Source organism: Vombatus ursinus, unplaced genomic scaffold (genome assembly GCF_900497805.2).
Source record: "Vombatus ursinus unplaced genomic scaffold, bare-nosed wombat genome assembly UNPS02014802.1, whole genome shotgun sequence".
In the NCBI taxonomy this organism is placed as follows: domain Eukaryota; kingdom Metazoa; phylum Chordata; class Mammalia; order Diprotodontia; family Vombatidae; genus Vombatus; species Vombatus ursinus.
The window spans coordinates 22,199,756-22,225,514 of NW_020954580.1; the positions used below are offsets into that span (position 1 = coordinate 22,199,756).

The 25,759-nt window shown below is 38.4% G+C and overlaps 1 protein-coding gene across 1 annotated transcript; it reads right to left on the reverse strand.

Moving 5' to 3' along the window:
• Positions 1-10,851: 10,851 nt before the first annotated feature.
• On the reverse strand, positions 10,852-24,544 carry CTLA4 (cytotoxic T-lymphocyte associated protein 4). Its single transcript, XM_027873456.1, has 4 exons — positions 24,302-24,544; positions 15,069-15,419; positions 14,155-14,264; positions 10,852-12,106 (listed from the first exon to the last, which is right to left on the reverse strand). The coding sequence occupies exons 1-4, from the start codon at positions 24,405-24,407 to the stop codon at positions 12,002-12,004; spliced, it is 672 nt and encodes a 223-aa protein (XP_027729257.1). The 5' UTR covers positions 24,408-24,544; the 3' UTR covers positions 10,852-12,001.
• Positions 24,545-25,759: the final 1,215 nt, after the last annotated feature.

The window sequence follows — 25,759 nt, forward strand, 5'->3', positions numbered from 1 at the left end:
AGTTCTCTTCATGGCAGTCCTTTTTTGAAATGCTTATCATGAGCACTGACTGCAGTGAAAGATGTTCAAGTGTTTAATGAAATTATTATCATTGTTTCATTTGAACATATAATAAAATTAACTCCCCTACTTGCTACTTCAAGGAGGCTGTGACCCACATTTCCACTAAACTGCAGTTTCCTTTCATCCTCTAGTTTCATTTATAATGATGATATAAAGACTGATATCATTAAGGTTTATAAACAGTCTAAAAAACCCTGTGACTGTCCCTACAGAAATTGAAAGGGGCTACACAGGTTTGAAAGACATTGTACCTTTTTCTTTGTTTTGTGTGTCAGAATATCTAAAGAATCCATCACTTAGTGCCTAATCTACTAGCAAAATGCCACCCTGTACTCAGCTAGGATGGTTGTCAGGAAGTAAATCCAATTTGGCATCAGGACTGGACTCAAAGCCTTTCTATCTTGACAGAAACAATCAGAATTTAAATCCAACTGATGAAACATATGCAGAAGAAAGCACTGGACAAAAGAAGGTGTCTGAGGCCAGATTTCAATGTAGGGTTTCCTGACACCAGGCCTAGCACTCTTTCCACTATCCAATGAAATGCCTCAGGTCTTATGGGTTGGTGAATCCTTGATAAGGGGAACTGAGGCAGCTATTTTTCAATCTGATAACAGCAATAATGAGGTCTATTTTCTTCCTGGGACATGTATGCTAAAGAATATCCCAAGACTTGTCAAAACAGTTAACTATACCTGTGTTTCACGTAGGTATATGTGATACTCCAAGAAGGAATGGAGAAAAAAATTGAAAAAAAAAAGGTATTAGGCCTTGAAAAAGACATTAAAGACCATGGGTAAAGGGAGTGTTTTTCATCACTTCTGCACATTGAAAGCAAGGGATACAAAATCACAGAATTTAAAAGTTCAAGGGAATCTCAAGAGCCATCTGAAAGGAATTCCCCACTAACTCTATCACACCTGACAAACAATCATCCAGTCTCTAACTAAAGACCACTAAGGAGAGCGATGGGGCAACTAGGTGGTGCCAAAGTGCAGAGAGCACCAGGCCTAGAGTAAGGAAGACTCATCTTCATAAATTCAAATATGACTTCAGACACTTACTGGCTGTGTGACCCTGGGCAAGTCACTTAACCTATTTGCTTCAGGTCCTCATCTGTGAAATGAGCTGGAGAAGGAAACGGCAAACCACTCCAGGATCTTTGCCAAGAAAACCCCAAATGGGGGTCACATGACTGAAAGAACTGAACAATAGCGATATCCGCTAACATGGGAAATGCAAAGAAAGGCAAAAATAGTCCCTGTCCTGGGGTGTAGCCACTGCACGTGATACAGCTTCTTGGAGCCACAAGTAAGAGTTGGGTGAGAGTTGGACACCAATGGTAGATAAGCAACCCTCTTAAGGGCTCAGTAAGCTCTAAGACCAGAGGTGCTAGTGCTTCCTGAACACCCCATAAATTCCAGTAATTCAATTATAAAATGTACAGAGGAGAGTACAGTTTAAGATGGTAAAAGTAGAAAAAAGATGGGTAGGGAAGGGTTTTGAAAGACCCAGGACCTTATATTTTATTTTGGAGGTAACAGGTAGCCAGCAGAGTTTGTTGAGTAGGGAAATGACATGGTTAGGCCTGACTTTAGTGTGTTGGCTGAGTATGGGAGGACTGAAGTGGGGTGATATTTGAGGAAGAGGGGTCTATCAGAACTCTATTGCAATAGCTCAGGTGAAAGTTAATGAGGATTTATAGGGTTGTGGCTATGCAAGTGGAAAGAATAGGGCATTTCCAAGAGATTATGTGCTTAATGTGTGGCAGGCACTACACTAACTGCAAGACAAAAAAAATTAAAAATAAATAAAAATAAACTAATGCAACTCACATCTCATTGACAAGCCTCGTGTCTAGAAAAAGTAAGATAACATTCCCACTGCACTCTGTCCTGATCAGCTGTTCAGACTACATCTGGAGTATTGTCTTCAATTTGGGATGCTGATGACATTGACAAGAAGCATCCAGAAGAAGGTAACCAGGATGGTAAGAAGAGTAGAAACTCTACCATGTAAGATCTGACTAAATTAAATTTATTTTAGCCTGGAAAAGATAAGACTTGGGTAGAGGACAAGGAACATATGTTAGCTATAGACAAGTTTTTGAATGATAAGCATGTAAAAATGACTTAAACTTCCATTGTTTGATCCCAGAGGGTAGAACTAAGAGGAGTAGGAGGAAGTTGAGAAAAATAGATTTAAAGTCAAGGTAAGGACAATTTTCCTAATCACTGGAGATAAGGTTCCTCTTCTCTTAAGGTCTTCTTTAAGACAAACTGATACTAAACAACCAAAGAATTATTTTGTAAAGCTAGAAAAAAATAATAACAAAATTCATCTGGAAGAACAAAAGGTCAAAAACATCAAAGGAATCAATGGGGGAAAATGTTAAGGAAGGCTGCCTTACAGTTCCAGATTTCAAAGTGTATTACAGTGACAATAATCAAAACAATCTGGTGCTGGCTAAGAAAAAGAGGGGTGGATCAGTGGAATATACACAGTAGTAAATGACCGTAGTAATCTAGTGTTTGACAAACCCAAACATCCAAGGTTTTAGGGTAAAAACTCAACATTTGACAAAAATTGCTGGGAAAACTAGAAGGCAGTTTGGGAGAAACTAGGCATAGACCAATATTTCACACCATATACCAAGATAAGGTCAAAATGGATAAATGACTTAGAAATAAAGAGTGATATCATAAGCAAATTAGGAGAGCAGGAAAAATGTCCCTGTCAGATCCGTGGATAAGAAAAGAGTTCACGACCAAACAAGAGATAAAGAGGATTACTGAAGGTACAATAGATAATTTTGATTACATGAGATGAAAAAGCTTTTGTACAAACAAAATTAATGCAGTCAAAATTAGAAAGAAAACAGGAAACTAGAAGAAAAGAAGTATAACAAGTTTCTCTGATAAAGGCCTCATTTCTCAAATATATAGGGAAATTACCCAAATTTATTAAAAAAAAATAAAAGCCAGTACCCAGTTTAAAAATTGTCAAAGGCTATGAACAGGTAGTTTTCAGAAGAAGAAATCAAAGCTACCAACGGTCACATAAAAAAATTATCTAAATCATTACTGATTAGAAAAATGCAAATTAAAATCATTCTGAAATACTACCTTACACCTCTCAGATTGGCTAAGATGACAGAAAAGGAAAATGGCAAATGTTGGAAGGGATGTGGAAAAAAACGGGACACTAATGATCAGTTAGTGGAGTTGTGAACATTCTGGAGAACAATTTGTGCCTATGCACAAAGGGCTATAAAATCCCATTGACTCAGCAATACCACTACTATGTCTGTATCCCAAAAAATATCAAAGAAAAGGGGGAAAATCTATTTGTACAAAAAATATATTTATAGCAGTTCTTTCTGTGGTGGCAAAGAATTGGAAATTGAGGAGATGCCCATTGTTTGGGGAATGGCTGAACAAATTGTATGGGAGAATACTATTGTGCTGTAAGAAATGATGACCAGGATGGTTTTAGAGAATCACAGAAAGACTTATATGAATTGATACAAAGTGAAGTGAGCAGAACCAGGAGAACACTGGATGGTTTTAGAGAATCACAGAAAGACTTATATGAATTGATACAAAGTGAAGTGAGCAGAACCAGGAGAACACTGTACATAGCAACAGCAATATTATAAGGATGGTCAATATGAAAGACTTAGCTACCCTGATCAAGACAATGAACCAAGAAGAACTCTAAAGGATCCACAATGAAAAATGCTATTCACCTCAAGAGAGAGAATTGATGAACTCTGAATGCTGACTGACGCATACTTTTCTCACTTTTTTGTTTTTATTGTTTTATTTTATTTGTGTTTTCTTTTGCAACATGGCTAATATGGAAATATGCTTTGCATGACCTCACATGCATAATCAAAATCAAAGTGCTTGCCTTCTCAAGGAGGAGGAAGGCATGGGAGGGAGGGAAAGAATTTGGAACTCAAAACTTTTTTAAATAATTACTAAAAATTTTTACGTATAATTGGGAAATATTTAATGAAACAAAAATGTTAAATTTTCATAAGTAATTGGGAAATATTTAATGAAAGAAAATAATTATTAAATTATAAAACAGCATCAGTTAATATAATTAAATTTATAAAATAAAAAATAATTATTTTTAAAATACTAAGATAATTTAGCAACTGGACAATTAGGAAAGAGAAGGTGGCAGGTCCTAACTGAGCAGGAAGTGCTTTCCAGGTATGGAGGACAGTTAGCAAAAAGGCACGGTGATGGGAGAGGTAGTGTTATGTGTGAAAAAAATGCACTTGGGCCAATTTGACTAGATTGTAGAATAAATGAAGGAAAATAATGTATAATAAAATATATGTAAAATATATATATAATGTGTAGTGTGTGTGTATATGTGTGTGTATGTAGACTTACTGATACCTTATCAACAGCATAATTGAGAAGTTCTTATTTAGGCACTCATTAGACTAGATAAAATTCTGAGATCATGTTCAACTCTAACATTCTATTCTATTTTTAATTTCATTTGTAATCGTCTTTTTTATTATATGATATTATGGAAATGCTTGTTTTATTCCATAAATTAAAAACAAAATAAATAAAAGTTTAAAAAAAAACTATTTCATTCACCCACACTGCTACAAAGCAACCCTTTCCTGCCCCCCTGATTAACTCTTAAAACATTCACCATATCAACTATTCCAAATCTCCTCAAAACTCTGACTCGATCAGTATTCCCTCATTTCTCAACAAACAAACTCACCTCCTACATTAGTGAGAAAATTAAAAATTTTTGTTGTGAAATCCTTCTTCTGATCTATACATCAGAACTCTCTACATATTTACTTCATCCCCCTTTTCTTCAATCTTTGAAGAAGAGACATCTTACAGGGGTTTTAGCCTGGGGCATGTTAACTTCTTAAAAAATTGGTGATTGTATTTCAATATAATTTGTTTCCTTTGTGATCCTATGTGTTTTATTTTATGTATTTAAAAACAGTGTTCTTAGAAGGGGTCCATAGGCTTCACCGGATTGCCAAAAGGGTCCATGATACAATATGAATTCAGAACACCTGTCCTAATCCTAAATTCTATTTGTATCCTTTGATACCATCCCTTCCTGTCTCATTCCAGAGTTTGTGCCATCAACCATTGTCTCTCTCATCTTCAGTGTAGGCTTCTTCCTTGCTTCTTGCAAATATGCTTGTCTCCTCAATCCTTAAAAAAAAAGTCACTTGACCCTTCCATCCCCTTATCATCACATATCTGTACAATGAGAATTATTAATGCTGGACAATGGTTGGCATCTTTCAAACCTGCATTGCATGTTTCCATTCTGCTGGGACCAATTACCATATTAGCACCGTTTTAGTTAATAACTTCAAGTAGTCCAAATTCAAATACTTGTGACCATTTCATAGCATTCATCATTTGCACTAATTGTGACATATTGTATAGTCTTTCACTGCAAAACTCCTAGAAAGAGTTGACACTGTTTTAGAAGATATATGCTATAATTTCTTACATGGACTTTATACATTTTTAATGTAACCCCTGGCTCAAGGCACTTTGACATGGGACTTTCTCCATATTGGTGGAGATGAATGGCCTGCCCTGAGAGAGAGCAGGGCAGAGCTGGCAAGAGGTGAGAGAGCTTCAGTTATCTATCATTCCCTCCCCCAACCCCTTTGAAGATTCATCATTGTTTGGGCTTCCACCTTTGAGAGAGAAAATGGAAAAGGCCAACCCCACTTAAGGTTGCTGAAGGAAAAGAATCCAAGAAGATGTTAGAGGAGTGGATGGTCTCCATCATGTCCCTATTCTCAGCTTGTATTCTAGAGAATTTGGGTTTTTCCCCTGGGAGAGAACCAAGACTCTCACTCCCTCACTCTCTCTGTTGATATGAGTTATTTCGCTCTCAGTTGAAGAGCTCCTTCATTTTGTATTGTGTGGTATATATCTTCTACGTACACCTTCTCTGATTTCTGTTTTGCCATAATTTGGATAAGGGGGTTTCTATGCTATATGCTATGTGTGTTCATGGCAGAACTGGTGTCAGATATATATATAGAATATAGAATATATTCTATATAGAATATAGAGCTTAGGGTCCCCTTGCCTCTCAAAATAACAAAATAATCAAAAGTTAGCTCAAAAAAAATAAAATAAAAGTTAGCTCAATACTGATCATATCTCCCAAATGAACAATATTTAAGGGAGTAGACAGATATACTTCTGGACCTATATTGCCTTTTGCAGAGGATAGCAGAGTGGTAGCCTCTAGCTATAGACTCCTGCTTCCTCTCCTGGCAGGAATGAAAGTCTCCCTTGAGAAGATCGGGGGAGAAGAAGCTAGAGATGTCCGTTCTGCCTGCCTTTGAGCCATACAATCTCTATGACAGCACCCTCACCACACATAGATCCCCTCTCTCTACACATGGAGATCTTTCCTTACGTGAAAAAAAGGAGTTCTTGGTGTAACTGAGTTCCATACTCTCTGATTTGTTAACAGTATCTCTAAGATAAGACTTTGCAAAAATGTAACATTTATTTAACCAGTATTTTTATAAGACAAAAGGAATTTCTACACTTTCTGCCTCCACTGTCTAATCAACTGCTCACTTCTCAGACTCTTGACATCTGGCTTCTGACCCCACTACTCAACTGAAATTGCCCTCTCTAAGATTACCAATGAATGAAGTGGAAAACACACTAGATTTGGCATCATAGAACGTGAATTTGAGCCCCAGATGTACCTCTCAACTCCTGTATGACTTTGGGCAAACCATTTGATTTCCCTGAGCCTCAGTTTCCTCCCCATAAAACAAGGTAGTTGGACTAGATGATGTCTAAAACCCTTTTCAGTAATAAATCTATAATCCTATAAACTAACAACTAAATCAATGGCGTTTTCTCAACTCTCATCCTTCCTGACCTTGCTGTAGCTTTAAATCCTACCCATCATTCTCTCAGACCAGAGCCTCTTTCCATCCTTGGTTTCCTTTATTTTTGTTTTGCCTGGTTCTCTTCCTGTTATCTTCAGATATGTTGGCTTCCTCTTAGTCTCCTTTGTGGGATTATTATCCATTCCCTAGAGATGCATGTACTGTAAGGCTTCGTTCTGGACACTTTTCTCTTCTCTATATATTCTCTCCCTTGGTGACATCATTTGCTCCCATGGTCTCATTATTATTCAGAAGGGCTATATCACTGTGCCTTATTATTATTATGCATGGTGGTAAACAGTTCCATGTGAACAAATATTTTCAAGACTCTGCGTATAAAGGAGTTTATGCTTACAACAGACTAATTGTCACAAATGCCATAATAATTTAAATCAAGTCAACAATTGTGTATGAAGATCCTTCCATGTGCATCCATGGGTTCTGGGGGCTATGAGGGATACTGAAGAAATATATAGTAATAATATTGATGATAATAATAACTGGCATTTATGTAGCACTTTATGATTTACCTTATATGCATTATCTAATTTGGTCCTCACAGCAACTTTGTAAGATAGGTACTCTATGTATTACTATCCCTGTTTTACAGGTAATGAAACTGAGGCTAAAGGAGGTTAAATGACTTGCCTATGGTCAAACATTCAGTAGGTGTCAGGAAGGCACAGAATTTAAATCTGAATCCAGGATCTTTCTACTACATTGTTATCTGTCGGCCAAGGGATTATAATTGAACTCGGCAGAGAAAAAATACACGAATGGAACAAATGGAAAGCAACACAGTAGGACAATAATAACCTGCTGAATGTGTTTTGCAGATAATAAATGATAAATATCAGTCTGGTCTTCAGTTTCCTGGGGGGGGGGGGGGCTTCTTGGAAGAAGTGGGACTTGAGGTGGGTCTAACAGGATTTGTTCTGTGAAGTTTGGATTCAGTCAAAGGGCCGCACCCGAGGACCTAGAGGGCCACAGGTGGCCTCAAAGCCACAGGTTCCCCACCCCTGGAGCAGATTGGGTAGGATTTTGATAGGCAGAGGAGGAGGGAAAATTGGGACCAAAAGATAAATGTGCAGAGCCAAAGAGAGATTGTGATCAGGGTGCACTGTAGACAGCAGAAATGCGTGTGTCCTGGCCAATAGTCAAAATCAAGTGCCATAACTGCTCTGTCTCCTCCCTTTTCCTTTGCCATCTGCCCCTCCCTCTCATTCTCTTTTCTATCTTCAGTCCATAGCAGAAGCGTTACTCCAAGGGTGGGCTGGTAAATACTTAATGCACATAGGTCATACTTTTAAATTTAATCTGCCTTATTAATATTTTCTTCATAACTTTCTTAAGCCTAGACAACCAATAAAACAAGAAATCAAGCCCTGATTTGTCATGTTTGCTGATTTCCAAGGTAAAAATGCTTACATTGAAAAGTTAATAATGAGCTTTCATGAAGTAGTATGAGCTGGCTTCAGCAAACCCTTTTTTGCTCCTCCAGATCAAGATATATGCCATATAACTGACTTTCTTGCAAACATGGACTTCCCTTAGACTAGTTAGGTCTGTGGATTCATCATAACCTCAAGCATGAAAATGAAGATTGTGCTGAAACTTGGAACATTCAGGCTCCATTGACCATGATAAATACGGATGGAGATGCATATGTAATATATAATTTACTTTTCTGTATCTAATCTATTTTCCATGTTAGAATATAAACTTTTTGAGAGAAGAGGAAGTTTCACATAATAGATAACTTGGGGATTATAACTGTCCAATCTGCAAGAAAAACCACTGAGGCAGAGCCCTGAGCCAATGGCACTTTATTAAACGGTCCATGGTCTAATGAAATGGACCTCAGATCTTACTCACAATCTGAGATACCCACTTCTTCCTTGGCCTTATTTTTATAAGGTTTGATACCCAAAGACTCTAAAGGGGCTACATAAAATACAAATTGGTTGATAGACCTTGCTTCGAGGGCCAAAGATGATGTATCAGTCCAAAAAAATGGTATATCAGCAGGGGGAGTCTTGGGTTGGGTGAAAATGTGGCATCTCCACTGACTAAGCAGTCACAAGATGGTCACCTGCACATGTTAGACAAGAGAGAGTGGTCTAGGAGCACAAAAATAAGTTGGGGGATTTTCCATGTAATCGAGTCACCTCTGCCACGCTGCACTGGGTCACCATAACAAAGAAAAACAAGGGTGGAGAGCCTCTAGTTAGCTTCCTATGATTAAGCAAGTGAACTTACAATCTGCAGTTCTCAGCTCAGGGGCCTAATATACAGAATTTATAATCACTACCCCTATGGAATCATATCAAACTGATCGATACTGATTGGAATAGAGTAGGGGTCTACATGAAAAATTTCTCACAGAACTCAATAAAGAGCTTTCTGACCTTAAAGGGTTGGAATGGAGCTAGTTAATGGTAGCTGATATCCCATTTGGATATCAGTGAACACCTGCAGAAAGAAGAACATTAGCTGGAATTGAACAGGCAAACCACAATGATATATAGAGGGAAAGAATGAGAAATACCAAAGGAGAACTAAGGAGACAGAAGGCCCCAAAGGGTTAACCAAGAATCACAAGAGTACTTGGAACACCAGGTTTGGGGCATGCTTGCTGACTGATAGGGAACAGCAGGTACACTTTACACTTTTCTCTTGGGAACAGATTTTTGCAAAACACTGCCCCATGGTCCCTTGGAAATAGAAAGAGAAGATTGTAGTTGCCACGGAAGCAGATTAGAATGATCATAAGAGATGGAGCTGGGGTCAGTGGCATGGCCAGCCTAGCTCTAAGCATAGAGGGATAGAGTGGAGATGAGAGGGTGTTTTGTGAGCCACTGAGTAGGAGCAGTTAAACCAGGAATTCTTAAACTTTTTCCACTTTTGCCCCTTTTCAGATTAGGTTGGCTTTGCATGACTGGAGGGTATGATCAGTGCAAAGTGCGCATGCTTTGTGTTCAGAACCAAGGCTGCAATGAAGTTAAGGCTGGCAAGCACTGCCAGAAACATCTCAGATTCATTACTCATTTGATTTTTAATTAATTTTTGGTCATTGCACATTCAGAAACCTTTTATTGTTGCCAAATTTTTTGCAGCCCCATATGGGAGCATGACCCATAGTTTAGAAGCACATTAAATTAAGGGAGATGATACTGAAGAAGATCCCCAAGCCTGCAACCATTTAAAAGCTGTTTAGCAGCTTCCAAAGCTTCTCTTTTGAACAGCCCACCTATTCTCCTGAACTGCAATGGAAGGGATAAAAGAAGATTTGGCAAAAATCTATGCAAATAATCAATGACTATACATCCACGATGATTAAACACTTTCTATGTTCATAACATCTCAATAAGGTACTAAGGATATACAGATTAGATAAGACCTGGTTCCTAGCCTCATGAAGCTTGCAGTCTAACAGGCCAGGAGGAAACATATTAGGAACATGAAGCAACTGTGTTCTTTGTGGTTGTTGTTGAGTCTAACTCTTCATGACCCCATTTGAGGTTTGCTTGGTAAAAATACCAGAGTGATTTCCTATTTCCTTCTCCAGCTTATTTTATAGATGAGGAAATTGAGGCAAACAGGGTTAAGTGACTTGCCCAGGGCCACAGGGCTAGTAAGTTCTGAGGCCAGATTTGAACTCAAGAAGATGAGTCTGTCTGACTTCAAGCTTGGCACTCTATGCACTGTGCAACTTAACTGCCCCAGATGTGTTCTTTATTTCTTTTTAATTGCTATTTCTTTATAATTTATTCTTGGCTTTATTTCTGCTATCAAAATATATTGAAATTTAAAAAAAAATCAAGCTCTGGAAAACTAACACAGCATTTTATTTAATTAAAATACTATACATATTGTTTACATTTTCATGGAAAATAGTGAGTTTAAAAACACCCAAACAGTGTTCACTTTCAAAAACATTATGTGCCCTTCCCAGACACCAACTACCTCCTGCCTTGTTGCTAAGTGGACATTAACCATCTGTCCCTCAGAGTTGGGGACATCCTGAAAATGGGCCTGAAATGACTTCCAGAATGAACCTTTTCCTTGTACTATGTTGAGTCAGGATTTGCTCAGCTAACACAAGCTTTTACTTAAGTGGGAAGCCAGATAAAATGTCAGGATTCAGTATTCAATGCCCTGGGTCCTATCATGCCAATGGAACTTTACGTTTCTGTTGGAATCCAGAGAGCTACTACTATTTCATTTGGATTCAGTTAATTGGGACTAAAGGAGGTCATTACCTCCTTTCCCTCCTGGCTCATTAGTGTCCTGAGCCGGGGTCTACCAGCCTTCCCAATTAGTTAGTGGGAGGCAAGACACTGTCACATAGTGTTTGAATGTAACTGATCAGCAGATACTCTAGCCCTTGCCTTGCCTGGCACATAATGCTATCAGACTTTATAAAGGTTACATATTGGTACAATACAACTAATACAACTGAGGAATCACTGGCTTAAAGAGTCACTTCATTGCATTTTTAAAAAATCATGTAACAAAACATTTGTAAAGAAAAAAAACAATAACATAATTGTTAAACTTGAAAAGATAATTTTGTTCAGACATGCTTAGCTCATTTAAAACAGAAGATTGAACAGGAGTCCTCTCCCTCTCTCCTTAATACATTACCCTAACCTAGGTCCGCCATTCTATATCATAAGATATTCATGCTTTGCTCCTGGACCGATCCTTTTTGTTCATATTTCTTCGAGATGTCGGAAACATTCTTTTCCCTGATATATCTTGCTCTTTGGATTTTAATTCTCCAAATATATAGCTAGGGCTCTATACTCAACTATACTTTAATTAGAGGTTTGTTTGTTTGTTTGTTTGTTTGTTTGTTTCATCCTCCCACATTCAAGCCTACCCTCTACCCTCCCTCCTTCAAAAAAAAGTTTTTAAAGCAGGTTACAATGAAAGTGAAGATCTCAGTGTCTCTTGCAATTGGAAAACCATCTCTCTATGCACCACTCCATTTTCTCAGTTGATGGGAATAAAGTAGGGCTGAAATTGCTTCTCATGGTCAGGTTCTGTTGGGGGCATTTTCACATAGACTCCTGTAGTGAGAAGACTCCTTTTCTTTAGCTGAGAGAGAGAAAGAGAGAGAGAGAGAGAGAGAGAGAGAGAGAGAGAGAGAGAGAGAGAATTGATTAGCATTGTACAACAAAGAACTTTCTTTGGCATGGTTAGAAAACATGGTGGACAGGTTTTAGAACAAAGATCTCTTCTCTTCTTGATTATATTACTGAGACTGTTGGATAAGGAACCCTCTAGCATCTCTGTAAAATAAGAACCATCTTCCCTATCTAAATGAAGATGTAAGATATAAGGGCAGGGTGTGTGGTAAGAAACTTTAAAGAGCCCATAAAAAAAAAGAGGCACTAAATCCTTCAGTCCTTCTCATCTCCAGCTCAATGACTATTGGCTGATTTGTGTCTACAACAGTGCTCAATGGGTCAGGGTCTATTGAATTAGAAAAGCAATCAAATATTGTTAGCCAATTCTCAGAATTAATCCTTGCCCTCCTGTAGGTGATTTTTCTCTTTTCCTATATCGATCTTGAATTTCTGTCATCTCGTTTTTTTTAAAAGTTCATTCTATTTTCCTGTGTGATAGCAGTATGTGGCAAGAAAGGTAGGCAAAACCCACTAATATCTCTATCAACAAACATTTATTAGGCATTTACTGTGTAGTCAGCATTGTGTTAAACACCAGGGTGACAGAGAAGGAAAAACAGGCCATGCCCTTAAGGAGTTTCCATTTTAAGGGAGCAGTGACAAGATATACATGAATTAGTACTTACCAGATACATATAGAGTAATTGGAAAATAGCCTTAGAAGGGATAGTACTAATAGTTGAGAAGGGGGGGATGGAGAGGAAAGGCCTTCTGGAGGACATGTTGCTTGAGCTCAGTCTTAAAGAAAGTCAGTACATGATTGTCAAAAATTAAAGTAGGGGGACTTTGGAATAGAGTGGTTATTCTTAACTTTTTTGTGTGTCATGGACCCCTTTAGTAGTCTGATGAAGCCTATAGACCCCTTCAGAGAATGCTTTTTTTAAAAATACTAAATAAAATGCTAAATTTCAAATAAATGGTAGTAAAAATAAAAATGCATTTTTTTCTAATCCAAGTTCATAGACCCCCCCCCAAAAAAATCTTTCTACAGAGCTTTATTGACCCCAAATAAAGAACCTTTGGAAGAGATTGTATATCATTCCTAATAAGATAGTATTACAAACAGGTGTTAGATCTCACAAATCCACAGGGATGTCACAAAGACCTCTTTTTAAGGGGGAAAGGATGTCTGTTCCCTACATATATCCACCTTCTGTCACCAACTCTAGTAAGTTTTTGAATGGGAAGAGAGTGGTGGATCACAGAAAGTCTGGGGGCATGTGATTCATAGGGGGAATGCACAGTTGGGCCTTTGCAACTTGGTGAAGGACAACGAAGGGTGGGGGGGGAGAGACATGATCACCTACCACAAAGCTTTAGCAGCTATGTGGTATAGTGGAGAGAGTACTTGGCCCAGGCAGGAACACCCGAGCTCAAATCTAGCCTCAGACCATATTAACTGTATGACTGCGGACAAGTCACTTAACCTGTTTGCTCAACTGCAAAACAGATAACAATAGCATCTACCTTTCAAGGTTGTAGTGAGGATCAAAAGAGAACATAATTGTAAATTATTTAGCACAATGCCTGGCAAAGAGAAGGTACTTAATAAATGCTTTTTCCCTTTTTCCTTCCTTCCCTTCCCCTGCCCTCAACTTTGCCTAAAGCCAGCCCAATATTCAGGGACTAGTCACTAGAGTTCATTTTAAATGAAGGTAAGAAGAGAAGCAGCCAGGTGGCCTTCCTCCAGCTGTTAGTCAAAGTGAAACCCTTCAGAAGCACACAAACACTGCCGTGTTGAACACACTGATCTAAAATGAGTCATCCCTGTACCCCCCAGTAGCTGCTTCTCGCTGTTCTTTTTAGTGCTCTATCGCTGTCTTTCCCCCTTCCTCTTTGACTCCTCAGCCTCAAAGACCTTCGATGCAATACTGAGCAGCAGATCAGGCCTTTAGGCTTACGGAGATCTGACAATGGGAGAAGCCCAGGATGGGAAGGGACCAAGGTAATACTCACCGTTTTATTCAAGGAAACAGCTGTGATGAGGAAGCTGTAAAAAAATAACGCAGAGCTCACTATTGCCAGGATCCAGAGCATGACTTCAGAGTCTGGGCAAGGTTCAGGATCTGAAACAGAGGAGGGGAAATACAATCTCCACGTGGTTGGCATGGTGGAAAGATCACTGGACTAGAAGTCATGAGATCTGGGCTCTAGACTTTGCTCCACCATTCATTAGCTATGGGACTCAAAGGCAAATTACTTCACTTTTCACCTGTAGAATGATAGGATCAGACAAGATAATCTCTAAGTTCCCTTCCAGCCCCAAGATGAAAATCATTATGACTTAAGAAACTTCTTTTTATATGGATTGAGGCCTCCCTACCCATACCAAGCCAGTTTTTTTCATGAGTGGCCTCTATGGATAGTAGTCTAGGATAAGAAAGTTTTGGCAGAAAAAGTAATTTAATTAATATTTTTAAAAAAGAAAGTTTTGGCAGGTCCCTACCTCTTTCTACTTCAGAAGGACTGACAAGCTTGAACAAAAAGAAAGAAAGTGGGACTTCTTAAATAGTGCCTCCATTATTAGATAACATATGGAGACTCTGGAAGCTTGAGATAACTTCCCAAGTATGTCATACCCAAATATAAGACTTACCACTATCCCAGGTGCCTTAGAGCTCTTCAGCCCCAATTATACTTGGAGGCATTATCTTAACTTTTGGGCCCACTGGTAACATAACTGCCTTTACAAGAGGACAAACAAGAGATCCAAATAACCTTCCAAAATCAACAATGAATAACCTAATGCCCAGTAAGAAAATGATTTTTGTTGTTTCTAGATATTATGCAAAATAAAGTAGTTCTATAGAGTGCATATCATTTTATTACTATTGTTATCCTTATTCCACAGGTGAAATAGCTTTGCTCACCAATGACATATATCTGTGTTCCATTGCCCAAACCCATGTAGTAGGGGGGAGGATACATGAGCTCCACTTTGCAGATGTACAGTCCACTGTCTGAGGCCTTCAGTCCTGTGAGAGTGAGCATCAATTTATTCCCACTGGCATTTCCTGTGCACTCAAGCATGTCATCCATGAACACTGGTTGATTCTGTACCAGGTATGTTGAGGCACAGACTTCAACCATCTGGTTGTCCATCTGTCGAAGAAGTCCCACTCGGATCTCTTTGGTTTTTTCCGTCAACTCATATTTACACACAAAGCTGGCAATCCCTCTGCTGTTGGCCAGGACCACTGCTGGTTGAGTCACATGTACCCCTAGCATTAAAGAAATTTTCAAAATATATTTCATGAGTTAGCAACTAATCGGGGAAGAGTCTATGCAAAATTGAGAAGTAGTGTTTCAGACCTTCTGTCCCAATCTAGATATTCCACCTCACTAGCCTAGCCTAACCTATAACCTATAGAGATGCCTCTAGGACCTTACCATCTACTGCTTTTTACTAAGATGCTAAATCGTTAGCTGGTAATAGGTACTTGCACAGTAGCTGAATCACTGGAGACAAATTGTGGAATTCAGAAGACTTAGATGTGAGTCCAAGTTCCAGAGCCATGACTAGGGAATTTTTTTCACCTGGGACACAAAGAGTTGAACAGGAGAGGAAGGATGGTGTCAGAGAAGATCATCACCCAAGAAGAAGGAGCTGTTTTGTCCTCACTCGTTTTGTAGGTGCTTGGTGAAGGTGTTGCCGTGGAAATGGATCCCTTGGAGGTAATGGCCCTGGGAAACTTTTGCTTTGTAAGATGCTTTGTACGCATACATACAACACTCCATCTCCATTGGATTCAATGATTTTTATGTCTTTGTTGTCCTACATGCTTGGAAAACCCTTTCTTCTTATCTCCATCTCTTAGAATCCAGGGTTTTCTTCAAAGCTCAACTCAAAAGACGTCTTTGGCATGGCCATCTTTCCTGATCCTCCTATTTACTACTGCCTCTTCCCCCAAAATTTTATATGTGTTTATATATATAATATATATGAGTATATGTATATGTGTGTATGTGTATGTGTATGTATATTTACTAGCTGTGTCATATATATGCATATATGCATATATGTGCTTATATATTTGTATGTTGAATCTCCTGATAGAATACTAGCTCCTTAAGGACAGGGACTATGCTTTTTTTGTCTTTGTATCCCCCAGTGCCTAGCAAAGTGCCTGGCACAAAGCAGGTGCTTAATAAGTGCTTATTAACTGACTGGATGACTGACTGACTGATTGATGGTAAAATAGGCAAGCAAAGGAGTACAAGGTAAGGATGGGAATAATAGTCATTATGGAAATGAAATATGTCCTCATAGGGAAAAAAGTTCACTGTTCTCCCATGTCACCTTCCTGAGACATAACCACATTTACCTATACTAGTTACTGCCCTCTCTAGCTCTAACACAAACAACTGTGACTGTGCACAGATCATTTTATATGGCCTCAGTTTATTTAACTGTAAAATGGAAAGAACAGTTATTATACCTCCTACTTCATAGAGTTGTGAAAAAAAACCGTTATAAACTTTAAAGTGCTAAATAGAAGCAAATGATTTTGGTCCCTAATTCCATTTTACTAGAACTCTTAGAGCCTATAATTCCTCCAAGGAATCAAAGAATAAATCTCCATTAATGGAATTTCAGACACTTTAATGTGCAAGTAGGAAGATGTTTGGGGGTAAGTGACTTGAATTACTCAGATCCACCGTGTAAGCACTGACATGTCTGACCCCATGATTGAATTCAATTCATTAAACATTTATTGCAGACCTACCATGTGCAAATTACTGAAACTGGCCTTCAGGGGCTACAAAGACAAATGGAAAAGATACCTGCCCTCAAAGATCTTACATGCTAATAAAGAATATAGAACATATATCTGAGTGTTAAACAGGATGCAAGTGCAAAGAGAGATATATGCAAAGTGCTACGGAAGCATAGAGAACAGAGTGTTTATGTGTGGCTAAGGGCGTATGGAATCAGGATTCTAGGTCTAATAGACCCTAAATCTACTCTGATATTGTGCTTCTAGAAGCCTGGCATTGTTGCAAAGGACAAAGGGTAGCTAGTGATTTCTCTTCTGAAGGACCATGGAAACAGGTTTTCCAATGGGAAACCTTGCTTTCTTCAGAACAATGGAAGTATCTGTAGTACTTACTGTAACCAATAATCCATTAATATTTTACCTCTTTCTCAGACCATCCCAAACAATCAGGCCTCTCACAGCTGTTAAGTCTCAATGATACCACTTTGTATACCTCCATTATCTTGTCTATTTTATATACTTCCATTAAACTTGCCTAAGACCTTTATTTTATTTTTCCCTTCAAAGAGTACAAAATTGTTGAGTTAATGAATTAGAAATTGAGGGTGCACCCATCAATTAGGAAATGGCTGAACAAGTTGTGGAAGTTATAGTATATGGTTGTGATGGAATACTATTACATAAGATATGATGAGCAGGATGACTTCAGGAAAAACCTGAGAAGACAGATATGAACTGATGCAAAGTGAACAGAGCAGAACCAGGAGAACACTGTACATAATAACAGCAATACTATAAGGATGATCAACTGTGACAGACTCGGCTATCCTGGTCAAGACAATGATCTAAGAAAATTCAAAAGACTCATGATGAAAACTGGTGGCCACCTCCAGCAAGAGCACTGATGAACTCTGAATGCAGATTGAAGCACACTTCTTTTTGCTTTCTTTATTTTTATTGTTTTATTTTATTTGTGATTTCTTTTGTAACATGGCTATTATGGAAATCTAAAATAATATTTTTAATTAAAAAAAAGTGTTGCCTCATGCAGTTGGTTGAGAAACTTCTCCATAATATTCCTATCTCTGCTGAATAGCTCTTTCCCTTATGGCCATACGTCATAAAGCTATACCTTGCTTGAACTAGAAGTTGCTGGGGGCTAATTTTTTTGACAGGGGATAGCAGAAGACTTCACAGGAGTGGGCTGCATTTTCAGCTAGAAGGTTGAATATACTCTCAACAAGTAGAAATCAAAACTCCAGAAATACATGATATGGCCTGTCTGGAGAATGGTAAGTAGTCCAGGTTTATAATGGTGAATAATAAGAGTTAACACTGGAAAAGACCAGATCACTGAGAAGCTTGAAAGTTAGAAAAAAGAGTTTTCATTTATTTATTCATTTCTTTGTTTGCCATTTATTAAGCACCACTGTGTTAGGCCTGTTGGAGATAGAAAATTTAGGTAAGATATACTCTGATATCAGAGATCTTTCAAACTATTAGTGAGTGATAAAACATAGATCATTCTAGTATACGTTACATTGGAGAGTTGCAAAACAAAAATGTAAGTGTGATGCGACAAGAAAGGCCATTTTTGACTTGGGTGGAGAAAGGGAATTCCTCAGAATGTGGAATGATCTTATCAAGGAAATGGCATTTAAGCATAACTTTAAACGAGGGGTAATCATACAACAAAGTGAGAAAAAGAAAACACTCGAGGCACAAAATACAGCATGAACAAGGGAATCAAGGTAGAAGAATACAAGATATGTGAGAGAAATAAATCATAGACCAGTTTTGCTGCAGCATACAGTACTTGGAGGTTGAAAAGGTAAGGTGGTACCAGTTTGTTAAAGGTCTTGAATACCAAGCAAAGGAATCTGAAATTTACTCAGCAGACAATAGGAAATAACTTTTCTTTTTCAGCAGGAAAGTAATATGATCCAATTTATAGCAAAATATTTTTTTTCTGATTGGAAAGCCTGTTAAGAGAATATTACAATAATCCAAAATGGTAGCAAATAAAAAAGAGCTGCTATTACTTAGGGTTGGTGCCGCGAGAATAGAATTATAAATGTATTGCTGGAGGAGACTTTGGAATAATCTATTCCAATCTTTTCATTTTAAAGATGAAACTGAGGCTCAGAGAGGTTGAGTGATTTATCTTTGATGACAAGAAAGAAGGGTAGGGTGCAAGAAATATTGCAGAGATAGAACTGAAAAGATCTGTGATTTATTGGATTGAGGGATTAAGACACTACAAAAAATTGACTTATATCAATATAACCCTTTAAGTCTTTTAAAGAACTCTCCCTGTGTAAGAGACATTTGTTGTTCAGTTGTTTCAGTTGTGTCCAACTCTTTATGATCCCATTTTGGGGTTTTCTTGGCAAAGATAATGGAGTGGCTTGCCATTTCCTTGTCCGGGTCATTTTACAGATGAAGAAACTGAGGCAAACAGGGTTAGGTGACTTGCCCAAGGTCATATAGCTAGTCAGTGTCTGAGGCCGTATTTTAGCTCAGGAAGACAAATCTTCCTGACTCCAGGTCCAGAACTCTATCCACTATACCACCTTGCTGCTCATGGGAGAAATTAATCATATTACAATCCTCACTTTATTGAAAAGGAAGTTGAGGCTCAGAAAATCTAAAGGACTAATCTATGATCACACTGCTAGTATGTCCAATCTGATATTCAAATCATTACACCTCCTCCTCACCTAAAGTTCAACTCTTTCCACTATTTTACATTTTCTTTCACTACAATATATTGCCTCTCTGATAATTCCAAAGTTACAAACATGAGAGAATTAGTAAATGTAGAGAAACCTTTGTGTAGTTGATAGAGACTTGGACCCAGAGTCAGGAAGAACTGGGTTCAAATCCTGCCTTTGACCCTCACTAATTATATGACACTGAGCAAATCACTCTCACTGAGTCTCAATTTCCTCATGTATAAAATTAGGGGATGAGATTCAATAAATCCTTAGGTCCTTCCCTGATCTGAAGCTTTAGATAGATGTATAGATGATTGATAGATTGATAGATAGATAGATAGGTAGATGGATGGATGGATGAATAGATTGATAGACAGATAGATGATAGATCAGAAAAAAACAATTTTGAGTGATGAAAAAAGCTTTATTATTTGAGTTTGAGGCAGAAATTATTGAGTTTGAGGTGGAAATAGCTAGTAGTTGGTTGGAATCTTGAATAGTATTTCAGAAGAGAGGTTAGAGCTGCAGATACAAATTTGAGACTCATGGTGTGCTTTGGCCAGTCCCTGCTGCAAGCCTCCACCTACTGTTCGAGACATGATGACCATATGTCAGTAAGAACCCGGAGGTCCCCGCATATAGTAAGAAAAAATTCTTAAATTCTAGAATTAAATTCTAGTTAAAACTATGTGCTGGGGGGGGGGTAATGGTAAAAAGGTTGTAAAAAATGAAGGACTGGGGACAGCTAGGTGGCACAGTGGATAGAGCACTGGCCTTGGAGTCAGGAGGACCGGAGTTCAAATCCAGCCTCGGACACATAACATTCACTAGCTGTGTGACCCTGGGCAAGTCACTTAACCCCATTGCCTAGCAAAAACCAAAAAAAGGGGCAGCTAGGTGGCACAGTAAATAGAGCTCTGGCCTTGGAGTCAGAAGGACCTGAGTTCAAATCCAACCTCAGACACTTAACACTTATTAGCTGTGTGACCCTGAGCAAGTCACTTAACCCTGATTGCCTCACCAAAAAAAAAAAGTTAGTAAAAACCAAAAAAAAAAAAAAAATGAAAGGCTGATGTAGCATCTACCATTTGAGGATAAAAGCACTCATGAGGAGAAGTATCATTGTTCCTCTGACCTGGAGAGACCTTCACCTTGAACTGAATGCTGTGATCAGAACCTGAGCTGAGCCTCAATTTGGAAGAACAGAGAGAGACACCAGGAGCCTATCTGCTAACGATAACTGCTATTATGTGCCTCAGGTAGCTTTGTCTTATGTTTGACAAGTTCATCCTTGCCAGCAAAGTAATCTTCCCTACCCGTCTTTTGAAAATGTATACTCCTGTTTGTAGCTCAGTCATTTTATGATCTCAATACCTTATGTTAGGACAGCTTCTTAAGTTTCCTAGTATGATTCATCTTCATAAAAGTAGTTATGAATGCCATGGGAATGAATGAGATCACCAACACAGAAAGTGAAGAGGAAAAAAGAAGAGGGTAATAGACAGACCCTTAGAAAAATCTCACATTATGCATGCCCTTTAACCTAGCAATAGCACTTCTAGGGCTGTATCCCAAAGAGATCATCAAAACAGGAAAAGGACCCACCTGTAAAAAAATATTTATAGCAGATCTTTTTGTGATGGCAAAGAATTGGAAATTGAGGGGATGCTCATCAATTGGGGAATGGCTGAACAAGTTGTAGTATATGAATGTAATGGAATACTATTGTGCTATAAGAAATGATGAGCAGGCAAACCTCAAAACAATCTGGAAAGACTTGTATGGACAGATATTGAGTGAAGTGAGCAGAACCAGGACAACATTGTACACAGTAACAGCCACGTTATGCGATGACTAACTTTGACAGACTTAACCCTTCTCAGCAATGCAAGGATATAAGACATCTCCAAAAGACTCAGGATGAAAAATGCTATCCACATCCAGAGAAAGAACTACAGAGTTTGAATGCAGATCGAAGCATACTATTTGCTCTTTTTTTCTCTTCTGTTTTGTTTAATTTCCTCTTTCTTCTGGTTCCTCCTATTGGTTCTAATTCTTCCTTACAACATGACTAATGTGCAAATACCTTTAATAGTAATGTACATGAAAAGCCTATATCAGATTGCACACCAACTTGGGGAGGGAGGGGGAGAGGGAGGAGAGAAAAATTTTAAACTTAAAAGCATATGGAAGTGGTTGTTGAAAACTAAAAATAAATTAATAAAATAAAATAAAGAAAAAAAACACATTAAGAGGTATGAAAGAAGAAAGGGAGACAGCAAAATAAACAAAGGAGAGAAGCTAGAGGGGCAGGATAACCAAGAGAATATACTATCTCCAGAGGCAAGAGAGAAAACCAGTCCAATAGAAAGAAATGGTCAACCGCATCTAAAGCAGAAGAAAGGTAGATTAGGATGAGAGTCAAGCAGGAGACCACTGAACTTTGTTGTTTGGTAGTCCTGTTTGTCTTTGGGAGGGTTTCTCTAGAGTGGTAGAGATTGAAACAGGCTGCTGGAGGTTACAGAGACAGTAGGATAATGAATAAGTGGAATCAATGGGTATAGACAACTTTTCCCAAGAAATTTAGGAGTGAATGATCAAGTTAGAGGATGTGGTTATTGGATGAGCCAGAAGAGTCAAGGGAAAGAACATTTAGGATTAGGGAAGGCTAGGGCTGGACTTTAATGTGGAGGCTACAGGGACATTGTTTTGGGGTCATAGGAGCAACATGACCATAACCACTCAACCCTGCAACAATAGCTAAAGAGTGATTCTCCTCTCTACCCACTGCATTTGCCTGGGAGGGCTTCCTTATCATAGCAAGGGAAGCTTTTACGTGAAGAAAGCCACAGAGTAAAGAGTACCAGGTCGTTTCCTCTATAGAGTGAAGCAACCTTGCTGCCAGGCTTTTGTGGGCTTCCCCAGTTGCCTGATCTATGGGCTAACCCATCACCGCTGTTACCGCCACCACCATTAATATTCTGTACAACACAAATATTTCCCTTATGAGTCCCTCCATGCCTCAATTCTCCTTTTCCCTGGGTTGTACACAACAGACAGGCAAGACTAACATTAAGAAAGGATCACACATTCCTTATCTAAAAAATATCTAAAAATAAAAAATAAAAAAAATCTGAAAAATAAAAGGTTGCATCTTGTGCCTCTTAGCCTGGCTACGCCTGGATATTCTTGAGTGTCTTGTCCACTCTGTTTCTTAGAGTGGACAAAACTTCCCTTCTCCTCCACCACAGGGAGAGCTTCCCCCCCTAAATAACATTTAATGTAACCCTACCCAGCCTCCGAGACTTTGGACAAGCCTATGCTTTTTTGTACCCTATGATGGAAATCAGAATTTGTGGCTCTTTCAAGAATCTTAGCCATATTTAATATAACTCAAAATCTCAACTCACACCCCACAGACTCAAGAAATGTGTAGTAACTTCTCCTGTCAAATGAACAAATATTTTGGATTGCCCATTCTGACAAATTACATGTCAAGTTTGTAAGAATAATTTTTATCATTCTATTATGTGCACTGCACCTGGGCACTTAGTAGGTACTTAATTAGTGCTTGCTGATTGGTTGATCTTAGTTGAACTATCGGACATAATAAACATTGAGGATGAGGTTTCCTGGAAACACTCAACTTTTAAAAATGGAAAATGATCTATTGTGTACCACAATAGACCCTGGTTTTGTCTATGTGAAATAGAGGAATTTGCTAAAGTGAATAGCATAAATATCTGAACTCAATGTGAAAATCAAATAGCAATGAAATCCCTTATACCATCAGTTAACTGAACCATTTTTGTTCGCTAAGTTCAGCTCAAGACTTGAAATTGCTTTCATGATTGTTACTTCATAAATTTCCTAATAAATATTTTTTAATTTGATTAAAAGACACAGTAACATTGGCCTGGGATAGGAGGATCCCACAATTTAATTAAGTGGATATTTTGACCAGAAAATGTTTAATCCACCCCTATTGAATCCCAGCATTGTCAAATAATCACCATGCTCATAGGTATTTAGAGCACTATACTTGGCTATTTACAGATAAAGGCAATAAGAGTGGATGGTGAAAAGATTATTGGCTTGCAACTTAAAGGACCAAGGTTCAAATACAACTTCCTGAGTAATATTGGATAAATAATTTAACCTCTTTGGGCCTCAGTTCCTCATCTGTTAAATGCAGGGGTTGGCTACATGACCACTGAGGTCTTTTTCCAGATCTAGAGCCATGATTCAATGAATAAAGAATATCCATTCCCCACTAGAAAATTCTCATCTTTAAAAAAAAAAAAAAGAATAAAAGTACTCAAATTTTTAAAAAAAATACATTCTTCCAACATGAACATAGAAACCTGTGAAACCATCTATCTCAAGCTACCACCCATCCTGGTCAGAAATTCTCTCTCCTAGATGAATACACCAGTAAGCTATTGTAGTTCACATATGATGTATTCAAGACTGAGCTAGGCACTTGATACATAGAGCTCCATCTATTCTCTGTTGACTTCTTTCAGTTGCCTGGCCTAGAATAGAAATTTCTCAGAACAGCCAAAAAGGCATAAGTTTTGTTTTTAGCTTCTGGCCCTACTGTGAAACCATGCCCTAGAATGGAAACAGTGGAGATCTGTATTCTATTAAGTCTTTTAAAGCACTCACCTTTGGAGATACTTGGGATAAAGAGCAGAGAGAGCATAGCCGTGCAGGGCCAGTTCTTGGGATGGTGAAGCTTTCCCATTTGTCTCCTGGATCCCAGGAGAACCATAACTTACTTGTAACCTGACTCGGAATGTCAGGAAGGAGAATGAAACTTGTCGGGATACCGAAGCTTTGAAATGTGTTTGAACCCACACAGAGTCTGGGAGTTTATATAAGTAGCTTTGATCCCATGCATGTACTATACATGTGCACACCCGGGAGGCACCTGAAAGGATAACTTTTTGTTTTGGTTTTACGAGAAAGGAAGTAGTGGGCTTGGTTGCTACGTAGACTGTAACCTCAAAGTCCTCAAAATAGAAGTGAACAAAACAAGCCAATCCATGGATGGAAAATGCACTCACTTTGAAACTGATGCTTTTTGTTCACTTTGAGGATCTGAAGAGTGGGGGGAGGCTTGGAGAATTTCCTGGAGTGCACCTAAATCCCAGATTCAATCCAGGCATCCAAAAATCTTTCCTCTTACTTATGAAATCTCCTAAACAGCCAGACTTCAGGCTGAACATCCCTTCAGTCTGAGTGTATAATTAATGAGAAGGAAGGGGAAATTATTGATATAAACTCTGCATGTTGTTTGCATTCCAATAACATCTTCTTTCTAAGGGCTTCTTGATCCCTTAAAAAGAAGCATCAGTCACTCCAGAACTAATCTCAGTAAGCAGACTTCCTAATGTGATGTTTCCATACTATGGATTGTGGATACTGAAGCTAACTAGAGACGTAGTTGACCTACCTCTGCTAGTGCTAAGATACAGTAGTGAATCCAGATGTTCTTAGAATCAGAAACTAATCCAGATGTTCCTAAAATATGTATCTTAAGAAAGATAGAACTGGGGAAAGTCCAGGAAAAGGCAACTGAAATGACCCAGGGGATAATAGGTCAACCACACACACACACACACACACACACACACACACAAACGCTCCTTCGGGCTAAAAAGTGTTGTATTCTTCAGACTGAAAACATTCTAAGGGCCAAAAGCGGTAGTGGTTATAACTGAAATTCACACCACTATGAAAGATATTACTATATGAGTAGGATGAATATCAGGTTGCTTACCAAATCCCAGAATATAAGAACTAAGGGACACTGCTTCAACTTGCAAAGATATCATTTGGGTCAAAAAAGCATTAATATTCCTAATTAATTTTGTGGATTTATTAAAGAAGAAATAGTACAGGCTGAAAACACAAATAGGTTCAGAAAGGGTTGGAGAATTAAAGAGTGATAGACCCATAACAGAGTAGAAAACAAGAAGAAAGGAGAGAAGAAAGAAGGAAGGAAGGAAGGAAGGAAGGAAGGAAGGAAGGAAGGAAGGAAGGAAGGAAGGAAGGAAGGAAGGAAGGAAGGAAGGAAGGGAGGGAGGGAGGAAGGAAGGAAAGAAGGAAGGAAGGAAGGAA

Bases quoted from the DNA above. Each gene is read 5' to 3' on its own strand.
- CTLA4 (XM_027873456.1), bottom strand. From the start codon at position 24,407: ATGGTTCTCCTGGGATCCAGGAGACAAATGGGAAAGCTTCACCATCCC. The intron at 15,420-24,301 runs GTGAGTGCTTTA...CTTTAATGCTAG, and splicing joins TATCCCAAGTATCTCCAAAG to GGGTACATGTGACTCAACCA. The intron at 12,107-14,154 runs GTGAGTATTACC...TCTCTCTCTCAG, and splicing joins CTGTTTCCTTGAATAAAACG to CTAAAGAAAAGGAGTCTTCT.